The sequence below is a fragment of the Pelodiscus sinensis genome, chromosome 32 (assembly GCF_049634645.1).
Source record: "Pelodiscus sinensis isolate JC-2024 chromosome 32, ASM4963464v1, whole genome shotgun sequence".
Lineage (NCBI taxonomy): Eukaryota > Metazoa > Chordata > Testudines > Trionychidae > Pelodiscus > Pelodiscus sinensis.
Window position 1 is genome coordinate 872,975 of NC_134742.1, and position 26,786 is coordinate 899,760.

Here is a 26,786-nt window from a genome sequence, read left to right on the forward strand (position 1 = left end):
TGGGGGGAACCACGGCCCTGTCCCAGCCCCAGCCGCTGAATTCCAGGCGGAGGTGCGAGTGGATCCCTCCTTGCAGGCCCTGAGGGACCGGGCTGACCTGGGTGCAGCTCAACCCCTAGGAGGAGATTGCCAGGAGAAGTTCCGGTGGGAGAGGGGATTTCTGTACCGGGAATGGCTTTCCCCCGGGACGGTAGGCAAGTGGGGGCTCCAGCGGCAGCTGGTGGTTCCCCAAAGGTATTGCCGCAAGCTGCTACACCTGGCCCATGACATCCCGTTCTCGGGACACCAGGGGATCTGGCGCACGCGGCTGAGGCTGCTCCAAAACTTCTATTGGCCGGGGATGTTTGCAGCTGTCCAGCGGTACTGCCGGTCCTGAGACTCCTGCCAGCGAGTGGGGAAGGCCCAAGACAGGAAGAAAGCTGCGTTGAGACCCCTGCCCATCATAGAGGAGCCTTTCCAGAAGGTGGCGATGGATATTGTGGGGCCCTTCAGCAGAGCGACCCGGACAGGGAAGAAATACATCCTGGTGGTGGTGGACTTCGCCACCCGCTACCCCGAGGCCGTGGCCCTGCCCTCCATCGAGGCAGACACGGTGGCAGACGCACTGCTGACCATTTTCAGCAGGGTGGGGTTTCCCCAGGAGGTTCTCACGGACCAGGGATCCAACTTCATGTCGGCCCTGCTCCGGTGCTTGTGGGAGAAGAGTGGGGTGCAACACACCTGGGCCTCGGCGTATCACCCCCAGACCAACGGGTTGGTGGAGAGGTTCAATGGGACTCTGAAGCAGATGCTACGGACCTTTATGCACAAACACCCGCAGGACTGGGACAAGTACCTACCACACCTGCTGTTTGCGTACAGGGAAGTGCCCCAGGAGTCCACGGGGTTCTCGCCGTTCGAGCTGTTATATGGGAGGCGAGTGAGGGGCCCCCTGGACTTATTGAAAGACGAGTGGGAGGGGAAGGTCTCCCCGGAGGGTGAGCCGGTCGTGGAATACGTCCTGACATTCCGGGAAAGACTTGCCGAGCTCATGGGCCTGGCCAGAGAGAACCTGAGCAGGGCCCAGAGGAAGCAGAAGGTCTGGTACGACCGCAATGCACGGGCCCGCGCCTACGCTACCGGGGACCAGGTGATGGTCCTGATCCCCGTGCGGAAGAACAAGCTGCAAGCCGCCTGGGATGGCCCCTTCAAGGTGGTTAAGCAGCTGAACGAGGTGAACTACGTGGTGGAGCTGACGGGCCGGACGCGCGGCCAGCGGGTATATCATGTTAACATGATGAAGCCGTACTGGGACAGGGAGAACTTGGTGCTGGCCGTGTGTAAGCCCTGGGAGGAGCAGGGGGAGGACCCCCTGGTGGGCCTGTTCCCTGGGACCAGAGAGGACTCTTAGCTGGAGTCAATTTCCCTCTCGGACCAGCTCACCCCGGCCCAGCAGGCCGAGATCCGGGAGGTGCTGCGCTCCCACCAGCAGCTGTTCTCCAACAAGCCGGGTCTCACCAACCTGGCTGTCCACCGGGTGCAGACGGGCACTCACCCCCCGGTGCGCTGCTCCCCATTCAGGGTCACAGGGAAAACAGCCCAGGACCTGGAGAGAGAGGTCCAGGACATGTTGGCCCTTGGGGTGATCCAGCCATCCTCCAGCCCCTGGGCCTCTCCCGTGGTGCTGGTTCCCAAGAAGGACGGGTCGATCCGGTTCTGCGTGGACTACCGGAAGCTCAACGCCATCACGGTGTCCGACGCCTACCCAATGCCAAGGCCCGACGAGCTCCTAGACAAGCTGGGGGGAGCTCGCTACCTCACCACCCTGGACCTCACCAAGGGCTACTGGCAGGTGCCGCTAGACCAGGAGACCAGACTGAAATCGGCCTCACGCCACTGGGGCTCTATGAGTTCCTGGTCCTGCCCTTTGGCCTCAAAGGGGCGCCGGCCACCTTCCAGCGCCTGGTGGACCAGCTGCTGCAGGGAATGGAGAACTGTGCCCTAGCGTACATCGATGACATCTGCGTCTTCAGCCAGTCCTGGGAGGACCACGTGGCCCAGGTCAGCCAGGTACTGGATCGGCTGAGGGAGGCTGGGCTGACTGTAAAGGCTGGGAAGTGCAAGGTTGGAATGGCCGAAGTGTCCTACCTGGGCCATAAGGTGGGGAGTGGCTGCTTGAAGCCAGAGCCGGCCAAAGTGGAGGCCATCCGGGACTGGCCTGTGCCCCAGACCAAGAAGCATGTCCAGGCTTTCATTGGGATGGCGGGGTACTACCGGAGGTTTGTGCCCAACTTCAGCTCCATCGCTGCCCCGATCACAGAGCTGTGCAGGAAGGGGAGGCCCGACAGGGTGGTCTGGACGGAGCAGTGCCAGAGGGCTCTCTGTGCACTGAAGGGAGCCCTGGCCAAGGCCCCAGTGCTGGTAAACCCAGACTTCGACAAGCCCTTTATCGTGTTTACGGACGCCTCGGACACCGGGCTGGGGGCGGTGCTGATGCAGGCGGACGAGAAAGGGGAACGTCACCCCATCGTGTACCTGAGCAGGAAGCTGCTGCCCCGGGAGCGGAGCTACGCGACTGTAGAGAGGGAATGCCTGGCCATGGTGTGGGCCCTGCAAAAGCTGCAGCCGTACCTGTTTGGCCGGCGTTTCACGGTGTTCACCGACCACTGCCCCCTGACCTGGCTGCACCAGATGAAAGGGACGAACGCCAAGCTGCTGCGGTGGAGCCTGCTCCTGCAGGACTACGACATGGAAGTGATCCACGTCAAGGGGAGCGCCAACATCATCGCCGACGCGCTGTCCCGTAGCGAGGGGCCCGAACTTCCCCAGGTCACGAGCGGAGTGACCCTGCTCAGTTCGCTCTCGGAGGGGGGAGAACTGTGACGTAGTGGGGGTACTTGCTGGGATGTGGTGACCCCTGCTGTCTGGAGCAAGACCCAGCAGGGAAAGCCTCACTAGGCAGAGGTAATGCCAAACTTGTTGAACCAGTGGCCAGACACCCCCCATGGAGAGGAACAAAGGAAGGTGGATGCTGCCCTGACTGGGGGGCAGGGCTGGAAGTGAGTGAGTTGGTGGCTGGCTGTCGGAGGGCATGGAGGAGACAGCCTAGGGGAAGGGGCTGGAGTTTAGGGGCCCAGTCTCCCCATCTCAAGGGGGCCTGAGGCATCCTAGCCCAGTTCCTGTGACCAGATTACATCTGTGCTGCGCTGTGCTGGAGGAGCAATAAACCACCCTCAATTCCACTGGCTGGTGAAGTCTGTTTGTGCCATTTCGGGGTGCAGGAGACGGGGGACCCCCAACGCGCCGTCACACGTGTGTGAGAAGAGAGTCTGTGGCCAGTAAAACTCTGGGTTCAGTCCTGCGAGCCAAGGCTCAGAGGAGCCTCAGAGGGACCCCGACGCCCCGCTCAGTCAGCCTGGCCTGGCCAGTCAGGCTACGTCTAGACTGCATTGCTTTTCCGGGATACTGTGTCCACGGAACATGTCCGCTTTTTCAAAACAAATTTTGAAAGACCAGAGGCGTTCGTTCGCCATCCTTGTGAACCTCGTTCTACGAGGAATAAGGGCGGCTCGGAAGGGCACTTCCTTTCCCAGTTTGGTGCCGTGTAGATGACAAATTTGGAAAAAGCCTCTTTCGAAAGTAAATCGGAAAAAGATCCACAATGACCGCAAATGGCGAGTTGTTTTCCCGATTTACCAGTGCAGTGTAGACCTAGCAAAAGACTGACCTGAGCACCAATGGACTGGTCACTAAGTGCTTCCATTGGGCTCCAGGCCTGGGCTGGCTGGCGGGGAGGCGCTGGGCTCTGTCACATCCGTGCTCAGGGTGCGTCCGCCCTGCCAGCCCGTCGGCTTCCCTGGGGGTTTGACACGTTGGCTTTTACACGAGGAGCCTGAAATGGCCTGAGACCCCTCCCTGCCTGAGCCTCTCCCTTCCTGAGACCCCCCCTGCCTGAGCCCCCCCTTCCTGAGCCCCTCCCTGCTCACCCCCTGGCCCTGCTCTGCTGGGCGGGTGGGGGAGGTGCTGGAAGGGGGCTCGCTGGGCTGCAAATGCCTCAAACTCTTGGCCATCGGGCGCCCTGCAAAGCCCACGTCTGGGGCACTGGGACGTCGGTCGGCCTCACCCCCGCTCAGTGTGGGCCTGTCACAGCCCTGAGCCGTGTCGCTGGGCTGGGCTTTTAGTGCAGAGCTGGCCTCGGCCACGGGAAGAATTCTTCCAGCCGCCTGGCCACCGGCTCCCGAGGGGGGAATTAACAACAGCCACAGGAACCTTCCCTTGGTGGAGCAAGGAGCTCTCCCCGCTTCCGTGAGTGCCTGAAGATGATCCCTAACGGCTCAGATAGCTCCTCAGTGGGTCCCTGGTGACTTGAAGTCATTTAACGTCTCTAAGTAATATTTAACCTATTTAACCAGAAATCCTACCTCTGCATCTACAGAGGAGGTAGGAGAAAAATTGTTCTCCCTGGCCTCTGAGGACAGGACAAGAAGCTTAAACTGCAGCAAGGGAGGTTTAGGTTGGACATTAGGAAAAAGTTGCTGCCTGTCAGGGTGGTGAAACACTGGAATAAATTGCCCAGGGAGGTTGTGGAATCCCCATCTCTGGAGATATTTCAGAGCAGGTTGGACAGACGCCTGTCAGGGATGGGCTAGTTGGTGCTTGGTCCTGCCGTGAGGACAGGGGATTAGTTCTCCTCTTGGGATCCCTTCCAATTCTCTGATTCGGTGGCTCTAGGATTTAAACTGGGGTTCGCTAGTTAGATGTCTCATCTCTGCTAACCGTGGGGGTGAAAACTGAACTTCCTATTGTTAGGTCAAAGGGTCAGGTCATGTCACTGCCCAAAACAGCACAATAAAGGGAAGTCGGGCAGATGCAGGTGCAGCGAGACAAGACTTGAAAAATGACTACGCTAGTGGTTCTGCGCAGACCGGTTTGTTTACTTTACGCTGTATGCTTAACCCGGTGTGCCTCTCCCTCTGGCAGGAGTCGAGGGGAGCACCCGCTCAGCTGGCCGATAAATAAAGAACTGGATATCTGTCCTCTTGTCTTCCGTGCCTCCTTGGGGTAACTGAGTAGCTCCAGGGGGCAACGAGCCCGTTTGGCTAACACTCGACGACCGAGCAAGGAGCCTGCCCTGTCCTGGGTCGTTTTCTTGTTTCTAATGTATTCAGAGAATGTTTTCTTGCTTCACCTTTGTGCCACTCATTAATTTAAATTCATTTTGGGCTTTGACCTTTACAGTTTTGTCCCGTAATGCCGTCCCTCATCTCCCCAAGCCCCCCGGCAGAGAGAAAAGGTCCGTGGGGGGCAGGAGACCAGGGTGGGTAGAAGAGACACCAGGGGGCTGGGAGATCCCAGACGGGAGAGAGGCCGAGGAGAGGGGGGTGCACTGTGGGGGGGGAGCACAGGCCCTGGGGTGAGAGCTCAGCGCGGGGGCTGGTGCTGGGGGGAGGCTGCACCTGTCTCTGTTTCCCAGGGCCGGGGGCCTGTGGTTTGTGGCTCCTCACAGGAACGTTACTTTGGGGCCGTGGCGCGGGGCTGGGCTGAGCGTTTCCTGCGTTCTCACGGCCGCGGCCAAGGCACCGAGTCCCACGGGCCACCCGGGTGCAGGCGGCTGCACAGAGATTTCTGGGGCGAACGCGCTCTGGGTTTCTCTGCACTTCTGGGGGGGGGGCATTGAGGACACTGGGCTCGGCGTGTTGGGGGGTTTTGCCTCTGCCCAGCCTCACAGACCTTCCCCCCAGCTCAGTTCTCTGGGGCGGGTGCAGCCCGGCTCAGGCTGCAGGGTCCCACGGACGGGCCGTCCGTATGCGCATGGGGGGGGGGGGTTCCACAGAAGAACATTCCTGCAGGAACTCGGCAGCCCTGTCTGAGCGCGAAGCCTTATTGCCTGCGGGGAGGTGCATTCAGTGGTGCAGAGAGAAGCTTTTTTATGTTCCTTAGAGGCCGGTGGTGTTTGTTCAATCTCTGGCTTCCTGGAACCATTCAAACACAGCAAGGCCCTTGGGCCTGACACGATACCTGAGGGCGAGGCACCTTCCTGCCGCCAGACGGACACGTTAGGAGGTGTGTGAAGGTGGCAGGGAACTTGTTTGTCCTCTGGAAAGCACCATGGCGGCTGCAGAGCCTGTAAAGGACCTTAAGGAACGAGCGACTTGTCCCATCTGTTTGGAGTTATTTCGGGACACTGTGGTGGGTGAGTGTGGACACAGCTTCTGCCGGGAATGTATCGCCCGGCACTGCCAGGGAGATGGAGACGTCGCCTGTCCTCTGTGCAGAAAGAAGTTTCAAAAGGAAAACCTACGGCCCAACTGGGAGCTGAGGAACATGGTGGAATCCTTGTTACGTTCACAAACTGGGGGAGAGCCGAGAGGAGGGCCCATGTGTGAGGGACACCAAGAGCCTTTGAAGCTCTACTGCAAGGCGGATCAGACGCCCATTTGCCTGGTGTGCAGGGAGTCCCAGGCTCACCGCCGTCACTCGGTGGTTCCCATGGAGGAGGCTGTCCAGGAGTACTGGGTAAGCACTGTTATTTGGTTTTGTTCGTTAAACTGCAGGGGGGAAGTAAACATGTCTTTACTTTGACTCTAATGGGCCACTTTTTCAGAGAGGGGTGGGGGCGGGGACATGAGCCCCACACAACTATCCCTCTGAAATCTGCGTTCCAGTCGGCCCTTCCACCGACTGGCTGGTCGCACTGACCTTGTACTGCCCTGGCTATCGGGGGAGGCCGTGGAATTTCTCCCTGGTGTGTGTCCTGTGAGGCCAAACTAATAGCGGCTGCAAAATCAATGGTCAGCCTGAGCGGTTAAGACAGACGGTGGCAGGGCTGTCACTGGAGACTTGGCTCCCAGAGGTGAGATCTTTCCCTCGGCTGTTTGTACTGGAGAAGGAATTCATTTTTTTAAGCCCTTCAGTGTTTTGAGCCACGGGGCTGACTCCACGTTTCCCGGTGCAGTTAGAGACCCACATGTGTGTGCACAGACCCTCCCGACCAGTCACTGCTTAAGCGCCGACCTGTTGTCCTGATGTACGCACCGTACACTGAAAAACAGAGGGACCGATTTTCCAAAGCGAAATAGGCAGAGTTGTTGACTTGAACTCCCATGACTTGAACTCGAGTCGGACTTAAGTCACCGACTCGACTTAAGACTCGACTCCGATTCATGGTTTGTGACGTGAGACTCGACTCGAGACTTGCTAATTTTGTTAAATTGACTTGGTGGAAAAATTGTCCGAAAATGCCGCTATCGATGGCTTGTACAAAAGTGACCTGACATTTTTTAAATGAAGCCTTGAGACTTGACTTGGGACTTGACTTGAAAGTGACTTTAGGGACGCGAGACTCGACTTGGGACTTGACTCGAAAGTGACTTTAGGGACGCGAGACTCGACTTGGGACTTGACTTGAAAGTGACCTTAGGGACGCGAGACTCGACTTGGGACTTGTCTCGAAAGTGACTTTAGGGACGCGAGACTCGACTTGGGACTTGACTTGAAAGTGACCTTAGGGACGCGAGACTCGACTTGGGACTTGTCTCGAAAGTGACTTTAGGGACGCGAGACTCGACTTGGGACTTGACTTGAAAGTGACCTTAGGGACACGAGACTCGACTTGGGACTTGACTCGAAAGTGACTTTAGGGACGCGAGACTCGACTTGGGACTTGACTTGAAAGTGACCTTAGGGACGCGAGACTCGACTTGGGACTTGTCTCGAAAGTGACTTTAGGGACGCGAGACTCGACTTGGGACTTGACTTGAAAGTGACCTTAGGGACACGAGACTCGACTTGGGACTTGACTCGAAAGTGACTTTAGGGACGCGAGACTCGACTTGGGACTTGACCCGAAAGTGATTTTAGGGACGCGAGACTCGACTTGGGACTTGACTTGAAAGTGACCTTAGGGACGCGAGACTCGACTTGGGACTTGACTTGAAAGTGACCTTAGGGACGCGAGACTCGACTTGGACTGGACAATGACAACTGGAAGACAACACTGGAAATAGGTATTGACATGAACTGCCCCAAAACTCCTCAGCACAGTCTGAGCTGTCCGGGGATCCCTCCTCCCCTTCCAGAAGGTGGAGAGGAGCAAAGGTGAAACCTCGGAAACCAGAGACCAAACATTTCTGTCTCTCTCTCTGTCTCTCTCTGTGTATATATAAAAAAACTTTTCCTGTGGGATGAAAGTGACGTCATCATCTCACTTTGCCTTCTGCGCGCAGCTTCCTCCCCCAACTCCAGTGCCCTGGGGTCAGGGCTGTTACGGCCTCGTCCTGGTGGTCGGGGTGGGGAGAGCCGGGGCTTCCTACCCCCAGAGAGGGGGGGTTGGTGAGCACAGGGAGCGGGAGGGGGGGCAGCCTCCCTTCATTAGCAAACCTCACACAGTCTGCTAGCGCGTACAGACCCACAAACCCTGGGGATGGGACCATGAGAGTCTACCCAGACAAAGAGCCATTGTCGCCTTCGTCGTTTGGTAGGTCGATAATAACCCAACCATCCGGTATTGTCTCCCCTCTCCCCCCCCCCCCCCCCCCGCTCCAGAGGCGGTCAAGGCTCCCCTCCCCACTGCTGGCCCTGCTCCTGGGTGCCAGCCCCAGCCACTAGGCTCTGCTGCCAGCTCTGGCCAGGTCTGAACTGCCCACTACTGGCCCTGGTGCCTCCAGGCCCGGCGGGGGCTGTGCTCCCCACTGCAGTCAGCCCTGCTGGGGCTGCGCTTCTGAACCTGGCCAGCCAGGGCTCCGGTCCAGCAACATCCACAGTCCTGCAGGGTCACGGATGTTGCCAGACCCGAGAGTCCTGGGGTTTAGCGGCTCAGGCTGTGGCTGGCCCAGGCGGGGGGGCTGTTCCTGAGATACATGCAGAGTGCACGGGTGTCCTGTGGGTCAGCCCGGTCCCGTGTCAGCCCCTGAGGACACTCGTCCCCTGGTCTCAGGCAGGGTCAAGCAGCTGGTCAGGAGGCCGAGGGCTCCAGGGGAGAAACGCCGGCCCTTGCCCAGGTGCAACCTCCAGGGAACAGCCCTGCAGAGTCAGAGTTTGGACACCTGCTTCCAGGGGAGGGGAAGCTGCGAGGGGCAGGTGGTGGGAGCAGCAGCAGCAACCAAAGGCCTTGGCAGGTCAGAATGAGTCCGGCAGAAAGGGATCTAGGGGTCAGAGCAGACCACAAGCTAAATACGAGTCAACAGTGTGACGCTGTTGCAAAAAAAGCAAACCTGATTCTGGGCGGCATGAACAGCTGTGTTGTGAGCAAAACATGAGAAGTCCTAATTCCGCTCTGCTCTGCGCTGCTCAGGCCTCAACTGGGCTGTTCTGTCCAGTTCTGGGCACCACATTTCAAGAAAGAAGTGAAGAAATTGGAGAGGGTCCAGAGAAGAGCAACAAGAATGATGCAAGGTCTAGAGAACAGGAGCTAGGAGGACAGGCTGAAGGAATTGGGCTTGTTTAGTTTGGAAAAGAGAAGACTGAGGGGGGACATGAGAGCAGTTCTCAGGTATCTAAAAGGGCGTCATAAAGAGGAGGGAGAAAACTTGTTCATCTTGGCCGCCCAGGTTTGTTTATTTACCGGCGCTCCAGCCACGGAGCCTCACCACTCCCCTTGGCTCCGTTTCGTCCTTCACAGCCAAGGGGCGGGCAGTTAACGTGTTTCTCAAAGTGATTCCTCAGGAAACTGTCAGAAACGCTGGTCTAGCCCATCCCTGATTGATGACCCTAGAGACGGGGTTTGGCCCTACCATGAGGGCAGGGGACTGGACTTGATGAACTTTCGAGGTCCCTGCCAGGTCTGTGACTGTGAGCCGGCTTGGAGTTAATTTCCTGAGGCACCGAGCACCCTCTGCTCTACTGTGGACACAGACAGGGAGGCCAGGCTGGACAGGAGCAGGCGGGGGGCTAACGAAGGAGGCATTTCTGTGGTTCCAGTGAAAGATCTCCAGGTTCTCAGGCAGAACCGCACAGCAGAGCGAAATCTGAACCCTCGTCTCTCTGCTTCCCCCCTAGGCGGATGCACCGTCCCGCGGTGACAGGTGGGTTTGTCTCCCTGCCACCCCCCTGTCCCTCTGAATCCCTGGGGCTGCCGTTTGCAAGGCCCCTGCTCCCCCCTCCCCTGGGAACCGTGTGTCCTTGTGTGGAAAAGGCAGCGAGAGTGACAGACAATCTCCGGTCCAGCCTGCAGGATCTGACCTGGGTAGGAGCAGCCCTGGGACCTGCAGGGAGCGGGCAGGTCGGCATCTCTGCTGTTCCGGTTGGACGGGCGGCGCGGGGCTACAGAGGTAACGGGAGCGAAGGCCCCGCGGGAATGTCCCTGCCCTGAACTCAGCGCCTGGCGCAGGGGCCCTGTGGGTCTGGGGCTGGTGTCTGTGCCACTGGGGCAACCCGGTCCCCTCGTGCAGGTTTCCCTGCCCTCCGCTGCCGTCTCAGGGAAACCAGCTGGTTGCTGGGGTGTGAGAAGGGGGGTTATAGGCAGGGGCTGGAAGCCTGTCGGGGCGGGCCAGAGAGGTTGTTCCCATTCAGCCAGTGGGTGGGGGGGCCACGGGGCAGGAGCAAGGAGCTGGGCAGGGCCGAGCTGTGTGACTGACCCCACCCTTGTGTCACACGCAGGGCCAGGGGGGGAGACGCCGGAGAAGCAGGAAGCGACTGAAACTCGTGTCGGTGAAAAGGCTGCACCCCTGAGGCGGGCGGCCAGAAGTCGTCACCGGAAATATTGTACAATAAGTGAACTCAGCCAGGTAGTTGGAGCAGCCTTTCCAAGAGCGATGGAGGCCCCAGGGCCCAGGGAAGCTCCGGTCTGGCCTGCAGGGAGACTCAGGGAGCCAGAAATTCAAAAATCACTTTTATTCGCCCGCCGTCGTGTCCATGAATGTGCATCGCACTTAGCTCGGCGTCTCTACGTGCGACTCTACACACACACACACCATGCGCCGGCAGGTTGAAGTTTGCTCCCTCCCTCCCCCCGCGTGCAAACAAGCGCGTGACGCTGCCCCGTGCGCAGGCCGACCCCCACCCCCACAGCGGGAATTTCTTCCCAATCCGGTCGGGTTATCGACGGGTCTGTACAGCCCCCCCCCTCCCCCGCCCTGCCTGGTCCCGTCCCAGTGAACGGTCCGAGCGCTCGCAGGGGACGTTTGCAGACAACACGGGTACGGGGAGAGCAGCAACGACGGGAGAGGCCGGGGGGGGGGTCACTGATACACAGCTGGGTGTGAGGGGGGGAGCTGGGTAGGCCCCATTCAGCCCCCCCCCACCCCAGCCCATGGCCCCAGCAGCCCCCCTCCCCCCCGTGTGGGGCACTGTGGGGATTCCTCTCGAGATTAGTGCTGGGAGGGGCCCCCAGAAGGACTCAGGGGGGTGCTGGGCAGGCTGCCCTGCCCCCACAGTGCGTTGTCTGGGGCTGGCCAGAGTGGGGCAGCTGGGATCTACCCCTCCCCCCTCCCTCCCCCTGCTGCCGGCCCCCCTCTGCCCGGTGAACCGGGGCTGCCCAGGCTGGGGCAAAGGGCAGGGGCTGCACGGCCGGGCGCGGAGGCTGAGTCTGACCCGAGGGCTGGGACAGGCCGGGAGCAGCCTGGGACCAATCCCAGCCCAGAGACAAAGCCGGGGGGGGGGGGCTCTGGGGGCCAGAGGGCGACACGTCCCCAGGGCAGGGGCAGAACCCTCCTGCTGAGCGAAATCTGAACCCTCGTCTCTCTGCTTCCCCCCTAGGCGGATGCACCGTCCCGCGGTGACAGGTGGGTTTGTCTCCCTGCCACCCCCCTGAATCCCTGGGGCTGCCGTTTGCAAGGCCCCTGCTCCCCCCCTCCCCTGGGAACCGCGTGTCCCTGCCTGGGAAAGGCAGCGAGAGTGACAGCGAATTTGTTCAGGTTTCAGGCTCTGACCCCTGTGAAACCTGGGATGGGGCCTGGCGGCAGCGGGCAGGTCGGTGTCTCTGCGGTTCCCGAGCGAGGGGCGTTGCGGGGCCGTGCAGGTAAAGAGAAGGGCCCGGCCCAGACAGACGTCGGGGTCCCTGCTCTGATTAGTGCCTGGGTCCAATAGGCCCGTGTGTGTTCAGGGCCCTTGTCTGGGTCCCTGGGGCAGCCCGACGCCCCTTGTGCCCCCTCTGGGAAAAGCCCTGGGCGGGTTTCCCTGCCCCCAGCTGCTGGCTCAGGCCTGCCCAGGACCCTGGCCGTAGAGAGGGACACCGGCTGGCTGCTGGGGTATGAGAAGGGGGGTTGTAGGCAGGGGCTGGAATCTCGTCCGGAGGCTGTTCCCATTCGGCCAGTGGGCGGGGGGGCCATGGGGCAGGAGCAAGGAGCCGGGCAGGGCCGAGCTGTGTGACTGACCCCACCCTTGTGTCACACGCAGGGCCAGGGGGGGAGGCGCCGGAGGAGCAGGAAGCGACTGAAACTCGTGTCGGCGAAGAGGCTGCAGCCCCCAGGCCTGTGCCCGGAGGAATTCACTGGAGACATCCCACCATTGGCGTGATCAGGGAGCTCGGCCAGGTACTTGGTGCCGCCCTTGCTGGGCCCAGGGTCCTGGGAAGCTCCGGTCTGGCCGGCCTGGAAAGAGCTGACAGAAATTGAAAACTCCTTTCTATTCGCCCGCCGCCGTGTCCCGGGGCTCGTCCAGCCCGTCGCTCGGCGTCTCTACGTGGGACTCTGGGATGAGGCACCGGCCGAGTCACAGTCCCTCCGTGAGCCTAGCGCAGGGCCACCCCTCGGGGCCGGGCTCTCCCTGTCTCGGCGTCTCAGAACCGCCTCAGTCCCCGCCCCCCCTTTCCAACGCCCCACGGGAGCTGGGCCGGTCGCCCCTCTGCCCCATCGGCTGCTGGTCGCTGTTCCCAGCCTGCGGGAGCCCAGAGGGGCCCAGCCTGCAGCCTGCCCGGCCCTCGGGCCCTGCCCCCAAACCAGGGTCCCAGCTGGGACAGGGAGCGAGGGAGCCGCGTGGGCCCGGGGACCCATCGGCCTGGAGCGTCCGGGAGCTCCGCTTGCATGGAACCACCTCCCCTGCACACCAGCACTGTGCCCTGCTGGGCCGGGAACTGACGTTTGCTCCCCCCCCCCCCCCCGTGCGCAGGCCGACCCCCACCCCCACAGCGGGAATTTCTTCCCAATCCGGTCGGGTTATCGACGGGTCTGTACAGCCCCCCCCTCCCCCGCCCTGCCTGGTCCTGTCCCAGTGAACGGTCCGAGCGCCCACAGGGGACGTTTGCAGACAACACGGGTACGGGGAGAGCAGCAACAACGGGAGAGGCCAGGGGGGTCACTGGTGCACAGCTGGGTGTGAGGGGGGGAGCTGGGTAGGCCCCATTCAGCCCCCCCCCCGCCCGTAGCCCCAGCAGCCCCCCCTCCCCCGCGTGTGGGGCACTGTGGGGATTCCTCTCGAGATTAGTGCTGGGAGGGGCCCCCAGAAGGACTCAGGGGGGTGCTGGGCAGGCTGCCCTGCCCCACAGGGCGTTGTCTGGGGCTGGCCAGAGTGGGGCAGCTGGGCTCTACCCCTCCCCCAACCCCTCCCCCTGCTGCCGGCCCCCCTCTGCCCGGTGAGCCAGGGCTGCCCAGGCTGCGGGCAAAGGGCAGGGGCTGCCCGGCCGGGCGCGGAGGCTGAGTCTGACCCGAGGGCTGGGACAGGCCGGGAGCAGCCTGGGACCAATCCCAGCCCAGAGACAAAGCCGGGGGGGGGGGGCTCTGGGGGCCAGAGGGCGACACGTCCCCAGGGCAGGGGCAGAACCCTCCTGCTGAGCGAAATCTGAACCCTCGTCTCTCTGCTTCCCCCCTAGGCGGATGCACCGTCCCGCGGTGACAGGTGGGTTTGTCTCCCTGCCACCCCCCTGTCCCCACTGAATCCCTGGGGCTGCCGTTTGCAAGGCCCCTGCTCCCCCCCCCCCTCCCCGGGGAACCGTGTGTCCCTGCCTGGGAAAGGCAGAGAGAGTGACAGACAATCTCCTGTCCAGCCTGCAGGGTCTGACCTCGGCGGGAGCAGCCCTGGGACCTGGATGCAGCGGGCAGGTCGGCGTCTCTCCTGGGGGGCGTGTGGCCCGGCCCCCTGAGTTACAGGGGTGTGCAGGTGAGGAAAGGGGCCCTGCCCCGTGGGGGGTGTTCACTGGGTCCCCACATTCCTTATGGGCTGGGGAACGGAGCCAGCCCAGCCCCCCCGGTGCCCGCGCTGGTTTTCCATCGTCGGAGGGGGGGGGGACGCTCCACTCACTGGTGTTTGCTCCGGAGTAAAGGCCGTGCCCCCCCCCCCCCCGTCTCTTCCCCGGGGGAAGCTCTGGGACTTCAGGCTTCTTCTGTGCTCTTGGGGCCACCTGCCCCTCCCCCGCCAGTCACAAGGACGAGGCGCTCGGGCTCCCCACTGCTCCAGGGGGGCCTTTACGCGGCCCCGAAACTCAGTGGCTGCCCCTGGGTGTGGGAGGCAGCCGGGGAGAGCCCCTGTCTGTCCGGCGGGCAGCCTGTCCGTCCCCTGGCCCCACAGGTGGAAGGGGGGGTGTTGGGGATCCCCAGGGGCTCAGATCCAGGGGGTGGGGACAGGGGGACCAGACAGCAACCAGAGTGGGGGGAGGGCAATAGGCGCCTGTACAAGACAAAGCCCCGAATCCCAGCACGGTCCCTGCAGCATCCGGCCAGCTGGTCACCCTAGAGGACACGGCATTAGGAGCCGAGCGGGAGGGACGGGAATCTCTCAGCCTGGTTCCCTGCATCCCACTGTCCTGTGCCAGGGCTGCAGGGCCCCACGCCCAGATCCGGGTTTGTTTTGTGTCACTCCCACCCCGGCCGGGAGGGCAGGAAGCGGGTGGGTCCAATTCAGCTTGTCTAAGGAGGGGGGGGGGCTGGGAGAATTTGACACATTGACCAGAGATTTCCGTGTTCAAAAGAGCCGCCAGAGAGGGTGAATTTCTGCACTGAGCAGTGTCTGAGACTCCTGGTCTCCCTCACTGACAGTGACCCAGCACTGCCCCTGCGCTCACACAGGAGGCCGGGACGTGGGGCTCTCCGCTGGGTGTCGCTGGGCCTAGCTCTGCGAGAACTCACTTGAATTCTAGAGCAGACACTGGACCTGGCTGGTCGGCGTCTCTGCTGGTTCCCACGCCCGTGCTGCCCACGTGGGCTCTGGTGGATGCCAGCTGAGGGGGGGGGGGGGGCAGCTCTCAGGCCGGGGCATTTCCTGCTGCTCAAATGAGCAAACCTGCCCCATTTTGAACAGTAAAACCTGGATTTCTCTCTCTCTCTCTCTCTCTCTCTCTTTCTCTCTCTCTCTCTCTCTCTCTCCCCCAGTGGAGGTGACTCTGGACCCAGCCACGGCCCATCCCCGGCTCAGACTGTCTGAGGATCGGAAAAGCGTGAGACGTGGTGACATCTGGCAGCAACTGCCCAAAAACCCTGAGAGATTTGACACTTGTGTTTGTGTGCTCGGGTCAGAGTGGTTCACCTCGGGCAGACATTACTGGGAGGTGGAGGTGGGGCCAAGGAGAGGCTGGGAAATCGGAGTCGCCAGAGACTCTGTGCAGAGGAAGGGAAAGATCCAGCCAAAACCTGACTTTGGGATTTGGGCTCTCGACTCCTTTCATGTATCTCAGGTCCCCAGGAAGGTCGGCGTTTATCTGGACTATAGAAGGGGAGAGGTGAGATTTTACAATGCAGAGACCATGGCTCTGATCTTCTCTCTCACTGCCAGGTTCACTGGGAGACTCGTCCCTTTCTTCCGCCTCTGGGCTGTAAGATCCCGTCTCTCGTTGTCCCCGTGCCAGAGGTGAACGTTTCACTGCCCCGCAGAGCCGTTTAGCTGCTCATTCATAGACACCAGGTTACAGCTCCGGGTGCAAGTCGACAGCTGGTGTCTGAGCGCGAACTTTGTATTTTCCTCTTCACACAGACGGGTGTGGGGGGGTGGGAAGGGAGCTGTGTGAACTATTGGGGTTACCGTTTGTGAAGACCATTTGTAGCTTTATTGTGAATACTAACTGTAACTCCAGTTTCCTGTCTGCCACCCACCACTCTAATGTCAGCGCGGCCGAGGCCTGGTCTGCCCTGAAATGCTGGGTCTGGCTTCTGACACAGCTCGCTGGAAACTCTGGTTGGTTGTTTCCTTTCTTGGGCTCACCAGGGCGCTGGTGTAGACACTGCTCCCCGTTTCCCCGTTGGGTGGGAGGACGTGCTGCCCTGTCTCTGAAGCAATGCTGCATGGTCACTGGGCATGCTCCATGCTCAATTTGCAATGGAAGAGGTGCCAGGACTCACGCAATTTCTGCACATTCATAACTGCTCTGGCAAAAGCCCAGACTAGGAGCTGCCAAGCTGAAGTAGCCAAAAATGTGTATTGTAGTGTTGATTCTCAGACACAAGTATGCTGCATAATGATGGGATGTGTACAGATTTGTGTCGAAGTTGTGTGTGCTTCTGTTTCACCCTGTTTCTCATGAGTCTCATGGGCAGAAAGTGTCCGCCCTGCAAACTAAGTTGTGTCTTTTAGTAACTCAAAAGCTTCAGAGGGGGACCAAGTTAGTCTGTAACTGGAAAAACTTAACAAATTGTCCAGCAGCATCTTAAAGACTCACAAAACATGCAGATATTGTCATGAGCTTTCGTGGGCAAAACCCACTTCCTCACAAGACTGGAGTACAGGCAGTCCCCAGGTTACATGGATCCGACTTACATCAGATCCCTACTTACAAACGGGGTGAGGCAACCCCGCACTAGCTGCTTCCCCCCAGCAGACCAGGGAGATGTGAAGCTAGCGCCCCCCCCCCCAGCAGACCAGGGAGATGCGGAGCGGCTTTTCTCAGCAGACACCTCAGCTTGAGAATAAAGGACTGAGGGAAGTGAGGTGTGGGAGAATAAAACTGAGCTCTGGAGAAATGTTTGGCTAGAGTTTCCCCTACAATATGTACCAGTTCCGACTTACATACAAATTCAACTTAAGAACAAACCTACAGTCCCTATCTTGTACGTAACCGGGGACTGCCTGTATTAGAAGTCCAGTTCTAAAATAAATAGGGGATGGAGGCGAGGGGGTGGGGGAAAGGAAGGTGAATTAGAGTGTTCATGTTACATGAAGCTGATAGAAAAAGTGCAAATTGTTCTTAAGTGCCCACTGCTTGGGATGTGGAAGGTCGTGGGCTAACCAGGTGATGTCTTTGTTCATACCTTTGTGCTGGGTCCCACACCTGTAAATAAAGTTAAGTTTCAAGGCTTCCCTGTGTATTTGGCTTGTGGAATTGGCCTGAAACAACACAGTGACTTTGAGATCCATTCATGAGCGCCCAGGCGGGTTAACTCTGTCATCCTGTGTGTGGGGTGCTTGGCCCGTTGTGTGGTGTGAGTGGAGAATGTGTGAAAGGCATCAGGAAAGTCCAGACCATCCAAAAGCCTTGAGACACTTGGAGATGGGGAGAGAACACCCCTGGGGCCTGAGGCTGGCTGGAGGCTGAATAAATTAGCAGACTAGCCGGGCCCTGGAGGCAGGCAGACACTCAGGAAGGGAGGCAAAACAAGAGTTAAGGAAGCTGGCCACAGACATCGAAGAATAACGCTGGAAAACGCAGATTAACGCTCTGAGGCTGTGCTCCGGGAGTAACCCCAGAGACAGTGACCGAGGAGTCTTCTCTGCCCATACGAAAGGGTGTTGGAAAATAAAACCCTGCACTTTAAATAAAGAAGAGTTTACTGAAGTAATCCGAGAAGAACCAATAACCATCTATAAGACTGTACAAATGAGAGACACCAGATGAAAAAATGGTAAATCAAGTAAGTGAAACAATTTTCCCACCCTTAAATAACCTCTTAATTAAATAGGACATTCTAAAATCCAAAGCATTGAATGGAGTAGTGTTATAAAACGGAGCCTAAAGATCAAAAAGCTCTGGGGATTAACCTCAAAGGTAGTCACTTTATTATTTGGGATACTAAAAACAGCCACAGGCTGTTTATCCCAATGAAGAGTAACTAGTAGTTAAGCCTTTTTGACAGAATTAAACACCTGTATTTAAAGAATCAGTATCAGAGAGCCAAGTATAAACTCGGTCTAGTAACTTGTGTGCAACACGGTCATTCAACCTGGTGCTAAAACTTCTAAACTAAAAATGGACGTGGACAAAACTAGATAAATTGGGTCGGACGAGAAAATGACACGTAGCGACAGTTGAACCAAAATCAAACAAAACTCTGACTACTGCTTTTACTTCACTAGTGACTAAGACCAGGTCTACAAGATACACGACTCCAGTTATGAGAACTGCTGAGCTGGAATCAACATACCTTGCATCCAGGAGCGGCCCTAGATGAGCTGCCGGCAACTGGCACCCTAGACAAAACGCGTGATTGGTGCACGATCGGTGCCCCCGCCTCCAAAGCCCTGAACGGAAGTTTATCTTGGCGCCCTAGGCGACCGCCTAGGTCATCTGTATTGACGGGCCACCCCTGCTTGCATCGATTTTTCTGGGGTGGCCCCATAGTGGGAGCTCAATGGAAGAAGCTCTTCCCTAGACTTCCTTTAGTTCTTGCAACTGCCTGGGTTGATGGAGGCACCCTCAGCATACGATTTAGTAGACCCTTATAAGACCTGCTAAATCGAACACCGGAAGATCAATCTTTGGAGTGCCAGTCTTCCCGGAAGTGACAACAACCAGCCTGAATAAAGCATCAGGTTTCTTTGGGACCTTCCCGCACCTGATCGGCAGAGGAGCACCTATCACCAGTTACGAACTGCCAACAGAGACAGAGGCTTCCCTGGAGGCCGGATACGGGTACCTACGCACACAAAAAGGACAGGAAACAGAATACCCTATCTCATTAGCATCTTCAGAGCTTCTTGAGACGTAATAATCAAATTCCATCACGTATTAAGAATGTAAAATTTCGTTTAATTGGTTAACCGGTTAAGTGTAAGGTTTAACCGATTAAAGAAGGGACAGGCTGGGGAGGGGGCTCTCCACCCCAGCTGGACTGAAGCAGCTCCCCCACCCCCCACCCACTCCCAACATGGGTGGGGCTGCTCTGTTTGGGCTGAAGTATTCCCCACCCACACTCCCAAGTATAGGTTAACAATTATCTGGTAAGTATCATCCCTTAAGGGAGATGTTTACCAGGGAACCGGTTAACCGGTTGCCCTTTCGTATCCCTACACTGCATGAGATTCTTACTGCAGCCTCTTGTCCTGCAGACTCTGATCTAGAATGTGTCTGTTTTAACAACAATTGTGCGTCCTCGTGACACGGCCACTCCAGCCTCACCTGAGCCGGTAGCATCTCTGCTGCTCTATCGCCAGTTGAAGCTTAGCCCACACCTAGGGCAGTTCTAGGGGTTTTCTCCAATGTTTGAGTGTCAACTAAAACTTTTCCCGGACACCCTGTATTTGTCATGTTTCTCCCTGGGAGGGAGTTTTCTGGAGATTATAAGCACTAAGCAGTTTCAGAAACATTTCCCACAATCAAGATGCTTGCAAGGGCTTCACTCTGCTGTGGATTTTCTCATGCGCTGTCAGGGCTGACCGTGACCTGAAGTTTTTCCCACACTCGGGGCATTTAAAGGGTCTCTCCCCCGTGTGGATTCTCTGGTGAGCGATGACGTTCGAGCTCCGGCTGAAGCTTTTCCCGCAGTCGGGGCAGCGGTAGGGCCTCTCCCCCGTGTGGATTCTGTGATGTAGCAGGAGGTTGGACAGGTGGCGGAAGCTTTTCCCACACTCCTGGCACTGGTAGGGTCTCTCCCCTCTGTGGATTCTCTGGTGTTTGGTGAGGGTGGAGCTGTCCCGGAAGCTTTTCCCACAGCTGGGGCATTTGTAGGGCCTCTCGCCCGTGTGTTTTCTCGCGTGTCGGGTGAGATCCGAGCTGCGCCCAAAGCTCCTCCCGCACTCCAGGCATTTATAGGGTCTCTCCCCGGTGTGAATCCTCTGGTGTATAATCAGGTCTGAGCTCGAACCGAAGCGTTTCCCACACTCAGCGCACTCAAAGGGCTTCTCTCCGGTGTGGACTCTCTGGTGTTTATTCAAGTGCGATCTGTCCCCGAAGGTTTTCCCGCACTCCTTGCACTTGTAGGGCGTCTCTCCAGTGTGGGTTCTCTGGTGTCGGGTGAGCTTCACCAGCTGAACAAAACATTCCCCGCATGCTGGGCATTGGAAAGGTCTCTCCCCCGTGTGGGTCCTCTGATGGGCGAGCAGGTTCCCGCGCCGGCTGAAGCTCTTCCCACACTCGCCGCACTTGTACGGGCTCTCCGCCGCGTGAGTTCTCCGGTGCGACAGGAAGGGCGAGCTCTGGCTGAAGCTTTTCCCGCAGTCCTTGCACAGGTAGGGCCTCTCCCCCGTGTGGCTTCTCTGGTGCAGCAGGAGCTGGGCGCTGTGAGCGAAGCCTTTCCCGCACTGGGCGCACCGGTAGGGTTTCTCCGCCAGGTGGGTCCGCTGGTGGGCGCGGAGGTAGGCCTTCTGGCCGAAGCGTTTCCCGCACTCCGGGCAGCGGTGGGGCCTCTCGCCCGTGTGGGTGCTCTGGTGGACAAGCAGGTTCCCACGCCGACTGAAGCTTTTCCCGCAGGCGGCACAGCTGTAGGGCCTCTCCCCCGTGTGGGTTCGCTGGTGGCCAGCGAGCGTGGAGCTCTGGCTAAAACCCCTCCCGCAGTCGGCACACTTGTAGGGTCTGTCTTCCGCGTGGGTCCTCTGGTGGCTGAGGTAGGCCGATTTCCAGGGGAAGCTTTTCCCACAGGCGCCGCATGTGTAGGGCCTGTCGTTGGGCAGTCGCGGCCCAACCGCTTCTTGGATGTTCGTCACCCCTCTGCTCCTGGGCGAGGATTTGCGGGGGTTCGCCCTGGCGTGGTTACTCTGCCGCCTCTCCAGCTTGCACCGACTTTCAAGGGCTTCCCCCTCCTCGGCGTGCTGAGAAACATCCTCTTCCGGCCTTCCTGGTACCATCTCGCCAGGTTCCACGAGCTCGGGACCTTGACAATTCCCTTCCTTGTTCTCACTCACCATCCTCTCACCTGCGGGGACAAAGAGACAGTCCAGACAGGAGTCACTCTGTGTGCTGGGGGGAGAAGGAGATTTAGGGCGCATCTATACTGCAGGGCTTAACTCAAAATAAGTGATGCAAATGAAGCTACGTCAATTGCGTAACTTATTTTGAAGTCGCTTATTTTGAAATAGGGCGCGTCTACACAGCTCTGGTTTCGCAACAGAGCGCTCTTCCCCCGACTTCCCTTCCTCCTCGTACAATGAGAGTTACAGGAGCTGGGATAAGTCCTCCAGCTCGACAGTATTTCGACGCTATTTCGAAGTAACTGCCGACTGTGTAGACACGGACGAAGTTATTTCTTTTGCTTAGCTGGGCGTCTACTCCCCAGCACGACCAGTCTGCTATCCACTCCAATGGGCTTGCAGGTTAACTAGAGGAGCACCCTAACCCTCAAATCCCTTTGCAGCATTCCCCTGTGGGGTCCAGCCATGCTCCTTAGGAGCAGTGCGCTTGTGCGGCCAATCTGGAGAGATCTAAATGCTGCCCAGCTGGTTAGCAGAGGACCAGAACCGGACACAAGACTCCAGCTGAGGCCTAATATAAAATCATGAGTGGTGTGGAGAGGGCTGATAAAGAAAAGTTATTTATTAGTTCCCATAACAGAAGAACTAGAGGACACCAAATGAAATTAATGGGGAGCAGGTTTAAAACTAATAAAAGAAAGTTCTTCTTCACACAGTGTGTAGTCAACCTGTGGAACTCCTTGCCAGAGGAGGCTGTGAAGGCTAGGACTAGAACAGAGTTTAAAGAGAAGCTAGACAGTTTCCTGGAGGTTAGGTCCATAAAAGGCTATTAGCCAGGGGATAAAATGGTGTCCCTGGCCTCTGTTTGTCAGAGGCTGGAGAGGGATGGCAGGAGACAAATCGCTTGATCATTGTCTTCGGTCCACCTTCTCTGGGGCACCTGACGCTGGCCACTGTCGGCAGACAGGCTACTGGGCTAGATGGACCTTTGGTCTGACCCAGTATGGCCGTTCTTATGTTCTTATGAGTAGAGCGGAAGAACAACTTCTCGTGTCTTGCTCACAACACTCCTGTTCATGCAGCCCAGAATCACGTTTGCTTTTCTTTGCAACAGCATCACACTGCTGACTCCTATTCAGCTTGTGGTCCACTATAACCCCTAGATCCCTTTCTGCCGGACTCCTTCCTAGACAGTCGCTTCCCGTTCTGTGTGTGTGACACGGATTGTTCCTTCCTAAGTGGAGCACTTTGCAATTGTCTTTGTTAAACTTCATCCTATTTAACTCAGATCATTTCTCCAGTTTGCCCAGATCAGTTTGAATTATGACCCGTCCTCCAAAGCACTAGCAACCCCTCCCATCTGCAAACTTGGTACCATCTGCAAACTTAATAAGCGTCCTTTCTATGTCAGGGCCTGCTCGTTTGCCCACGGCCTACGGCCCAGTTGTTTGCAGCCCACGGTGCAATTTGGGTTTACGTGGGAGTCAAAACAAAAAAGTCGTCAATAGAATGGTCTTCTGTTGAGATGCGTTTTACTAGTTACATTCCTGGACTGGCATTGCCCATTACAAGTGCCGTCATACCGCTGGCAGTCGGGTCAATGTTGCATTCTAGTCATATCAGCAGAACTGACTTAAATGGGGCCTGCGTGTTGCATACTCTTGCCTTCATCTTTGTATTCATGCCTGTCACTGTGAAAGAAGCTATTTGCATAGACATTTGCATGTCTATGCAACCACACTTCAGTTGCAGCCTGTGCTGTATCATTGTGACCCCCGGGGGCTTGCAAAGTTGAGTAGCCCTGGTCCATGCCAATATCTAAATCCTTGACGCAGATACTGAACAGACCTGGTCCCAGAACCACTGAGTCTACAGCTCAGCAGCAGAGCCGGCGACTAAACATCGATCCGACTAGAAGTCTGTTCGTCAGCTCTGCCTTGACCCAGACTTTACCCCGTCCCGGGAGCTGTACCTGGGGTTCACACCTACACTCGTCCCCACCGGGCGTTCAAGTAAGTCCTCACAGGACGCTCCCCTATGTACATTCTCTGTCTCACCAAAAAAACCGGACGGTCCTACACCCCCCTTGCCAGCTGGCTTCCTGGGGTCCTTGCATCTCACAAGCAAACCCAATTCCCTGTCCCAGCCCGGAGCTCCACCCTGCACCCCAATCCCCCATCCCCAGCCCTACCCGGAGCTCCACCCTGCACCCCAAACCCCCCATCCCCAGCCCTACCCGGAGCTCCACCCTGCACCCCAAACCCCCCATCCCCAGCCCTACCGGGAGCTCCACCCTGCACCCCAATCCCCCATCCCCAGCCCTACCCGGAGCTCCACCCTGCACCCCAAACCCCCCATCCCCAGCCCTACCCGGAACCCCACCCCGCACCCCAAACCCCTCATCCCCAGCCCTACCCAGAGCTCCACCCTGCACCCCAATCCCCCATCCCCAGCCCTACCCGGAACCCCACCCCGCACCCCAAACCCCTCATCCCCAGCCCTACCCAGAGCTCCACCCTGCACCCCAAACCCCTCATCCCCAGCCCTACCCAGAGCTCCACCCTGCACCCCAATCCCCAGCCCTACCGGGTCCCCCGCCTCCAGCTGCAGGTTCGTGACTCTGGCTGTGACCCCCCCCCCCCCCCCACGAGGCCGGACTCCTGCTCTCACCACTAGGCATGACCACCACCCCCTGGTCCCTGGTCCCTGGCTCCCTTGCCCGGAGGAGAGGAGGAGAGGCCCAGTTCTAACACCCGCTCCCATCCCAGTCTGGCCCGGGGGAGGGCACGGACAGACACGGGGGGGGGGATGTCTGCCCGGAGGGTAGAAACACGGAGCCACCTGCTCATCTTTACAGCCCTGGCTTCCCCCCTCCCCGAGGCAGGGCCAGGCGCTGGCTTTCCCCCTGCAGGGGCAGGGGCTGGGGCTGGGGCTGGGCGGGGCTGGCAGCCAGGACCCCCCCCCCCCCCCATTGCTCCTGCTGCCCGGCCCGGCCCTGTGCCCGGGGCGCGCCCCTCACCTGCAGGCTGCGGCTCCGGGGCTGGGCGCAGGGAGCCGCGCTGGCTCCAGCCGGGCCGGGCGCCGCGGGGCGCTGGGGCCGGGGCGGGAAGGGAAGGGGCCGCCCCGTGCTCCGGCCTCTCCCCGCCCCCAGCCCGGGGAGGCGCCTCCCGCCTCGCTCCGCCCGCCCGGCTGCGGGGGGGGGGGGGGGGGGGCAGAAGCGGATCCGGAGCTCCCATGGGAACGCGGGGCCGGGCTCGGAAAAGGGGGAGCCTGGATCGGGCCAGGCCGGGGGGGGGAGGCCCCGATTCGGAGGGAGGGGGGAGCAAAAGAGACAACGGAGGGCGGGGACACACACACACACACACACACACAGCGATCACAGGCAGACACACACAAAAATCCAGAGATCTCGCGCGCTCCCGCTCTCACACACACACACACTGTCCAGGGAAGGAACACACACACACACACACACACACACAAAACTCTGGGAACACAGACACTCTATCCAGGGAGGACACACACACAAATCCGGGGATGTCAGACCCAGACACAAATCCAGGGATGGCACACACACACACGCACATGCACATACACACACTCACACACACACACACCCTGTCCAAGGAAGACACACACACACTACTCAGGGAACACAGACACTCTATCCAGGGAAGACACACACACAAATCTAGGGATGGCACACATACACACACACACACACACACAATCTCTCTCTCTCTCTCTCTCTCTCTCTCTCTCTCTCTATCCAGGGAAGACACACACACACACACACAAATACAGGGATGTCACACACAGATACAAAGCCAGGGATCACACACACACACACACACACACACTATCCAGGGAAGACAAACGGAAACACGCACGCAGGTGCACACATACTCTATCCAGAGAAGACACACCCACACACACATACACACACACTGAATCCAGGGAAGACACTCACACACACAAACATCCCCTACTCCTTCCCCTGAAATAATTCCTTGGCAGTCGGAACAGTTCCCAGATGCCGAGTGGTTCCCTGGCACCTTTGGGTCCGTCCGCACAACGGGACATGGTCGAATTCAGATGGGCAATTTCAGCTACGTTAGTTACTGATGTAGCTGAAGTCAAAGCACCATAACTCAGCTTGTGGTGCTGTCCACACAGCAGGAAGTAGACCGGAGCAGCTCCCCTTCGACTTCCCGTGCTCCTCGTGGGAACAGGCCTGCTGGCCTCGCCCGGAGCGCCCCCTCACTTCGAATTAGTGCGTCTTCACTAGACCCGCTCGTTCGAACCCTGGAAGATCGACCGCGGCAGCTTCCATCTTCCTCTGCCGTGTAGACGACCCCTCGAGAGCAACCGATCAATTAGGTCCAGAGCGCCCGTGGGTAGAACCCACTTTCTCAGAGCTCCTGCCCTGGTACATATGTTAGTGGGAGGTGCATTGGCCTGCTCGTTTTCCAGCGCCAGACGAACATGGCCACCGCTCTGAGGCAGCTCCCAGGTGTGTCTTATCGGCACCGCCTGACGGCCAAGGGGCTTTTGCACCTTTCCAGTATTCACCTACATACAGCGTCCACGCCAGCGTTCCCTGGAAGCCGGGCGCTTTGGGCGGAGGGAGAGATTCCAGGGCCGCCCCGCTCGGCTGTGGGTTTCTAGCGGTGGTGCACGCGCGCATGGCTCAGGGCACATAGAAAAATTGATTCTGAACATGGATGGGAAAAGGCCGCACGTGGATGGAAAAAGTGAGAGGGCACGTTGTTCATGAGGCCTGTTGTCTGTAGCGCTAGGTCTCTTGGGGTTAGCGCTGTGCTGATGGGTGACCTGGATTACAGTCTGAATTGCTTAGCTAGCTCCATCCACCCTGCCGATCTACCTGTCCCCACATACACCCCCATCTACCTGTCCCCAGGTACCACCTCTACCTATCCCCACACATCTCCCCAGCTAATCTATCTATCTATCTATCCATCCTCATATACCCCATCCTCTATCCATCTATCCCCATCCACCTCCTTTATCTATCTATGTATCTATCTATTTATCCCCACACACCCCCTCTATCTATCTATCTATCTATCTATCTATCTATCTATCTATCCCCACCCGCCCCATCTATCTATCTATCTATCTATCTATCTATCTATCTATCTATCCCCACCCACCCCCTCTATCTATCTATCTATCTATCTATCTATCTATCTATCTATCCCCACACACCCCCTCTATCTATCTATCTATCTATCTATCTATCTATCTATCTATCCCCACACACCCCCTCTATCTATCTATCTATCTATCTATCTATCTATCTATCTATCTATCTATCCCCACACACCCCCTCTATCTATCTATCTATCTATCTATCTATCTATCTATCTATCTATCCCCGCACACCCCATCTATCTATCTATCTATCTATCTATCTATCTATCCCCACACACCCCCTCTATCTATCTATCTATCTATCTATCTATCTATCCCCACGCACCCCCTCTATCTATCTATCTATCTATCTATCTATCTATCTATCTATCCCCACACACCCCCTCTATCTATCTATCTATCCCCATACCCCCCTCTATCTATCCCCATACCCCCCTCTATCTATCTATCTATCCCCACACACCCCCTCTATCTATCCCCACACACCCCCTCTATCTATCTATCTATCTATCTATCTATCCCCACACACCCCCTCTATCTATCTATCTATCTATCTATCTATCCCCACACTCCCCCTCTATCTATCTATCTATCTATCTATCTATCTATCTATCATCCTCCTCCTCCTCCCCCCCCCCCACAGGACGGGCCCGGGGCAGCGGCACTGGGGGGCAGGGAGGGGACCGAGGGAACGGTGGGGGGGTGACTGAGGC

At 58.2% G+C, this 26,786-nt stretch overlaps 2 protein-coding genes across 3 annotated transcripts in view; one reads left to right on the forward strand and one right to left on the reverse strand.

Annotated features, from left to right (window-relative positions):
- LOC142823137 (E3 ubiquitin-protein ligase TRIM21-like) overlaps positions 1-17,134 on the forward strand; it is a 151,421-nt gene extending 134,287 nt beyond the window's left edge. Inside the window, exons 10-18 of the mRNA XM_075913561.1 lie at positions 9,976-10,001; positions 10,144-10,247; positions 10,576-10,703; positions 11,674-11,699; positions 11,832-11,935; positions 12,313-12,449; positions 13,724-13,749; positions 13,898-14,010; positions 15,219-17,134. Coding sequence (XP_075769676.1) covers positions 9,976-10,001; positions 10,144-10,247; positions 10,576-10,703; positions 11,674-11,699; positions 11,832-11,935; positions 12,313-12,449; positions 13,724-13,749; positions 13,898-14,010; positions 15,219-15,697 — 1,143 coding nt within the window. The 3' untranslated portion in view covers positions 15,698-17,134. The remainder of the gene's footprint in view (positions 1-9,975; positions 10,002-10,143; positions 10,248-10,575; positions 10,704-11,673; positions 11,700-11,831; positions 11,936-12,312; positions 12,450-13,723; positions 13,750-13,897; positions 14,011-15,218) is intronic.
- On the reverse strand, positions 16,670-25,836 carry LOC102451876 (uncharacterized). Of its 2 annotated transcripts, none has more exons than XM_014581588.3 (2): positions 25,475-25,836; positions 16,670-20,903 (listed from the first exon to the last, which is right to left on the reverse strand). In XM_014581588.3, exon 2 carries the CDS (start codon positions 20,893-20,895, stop codon positions 19,369-19,371), a length of 1,527 nt encoding a protein of 508 aa, XP_014437074.2. In that variant the 5' UTR covers positions 20,896-20,903; positions 25,475-25,836; the 3' UTR covers positions 16,670-19,368. The 2 variants fall into 2 exon arrangements, with proteins under 2 accessions (XP_014437074.2, XP_075769708.1); XM_075913593.1 differs by lacking the exon at positions 25,475-25,836 and adding an exon at positions 23,918-24,073.
- Positions 25,837-26,786: the final 950 nt, after the last annotated feature.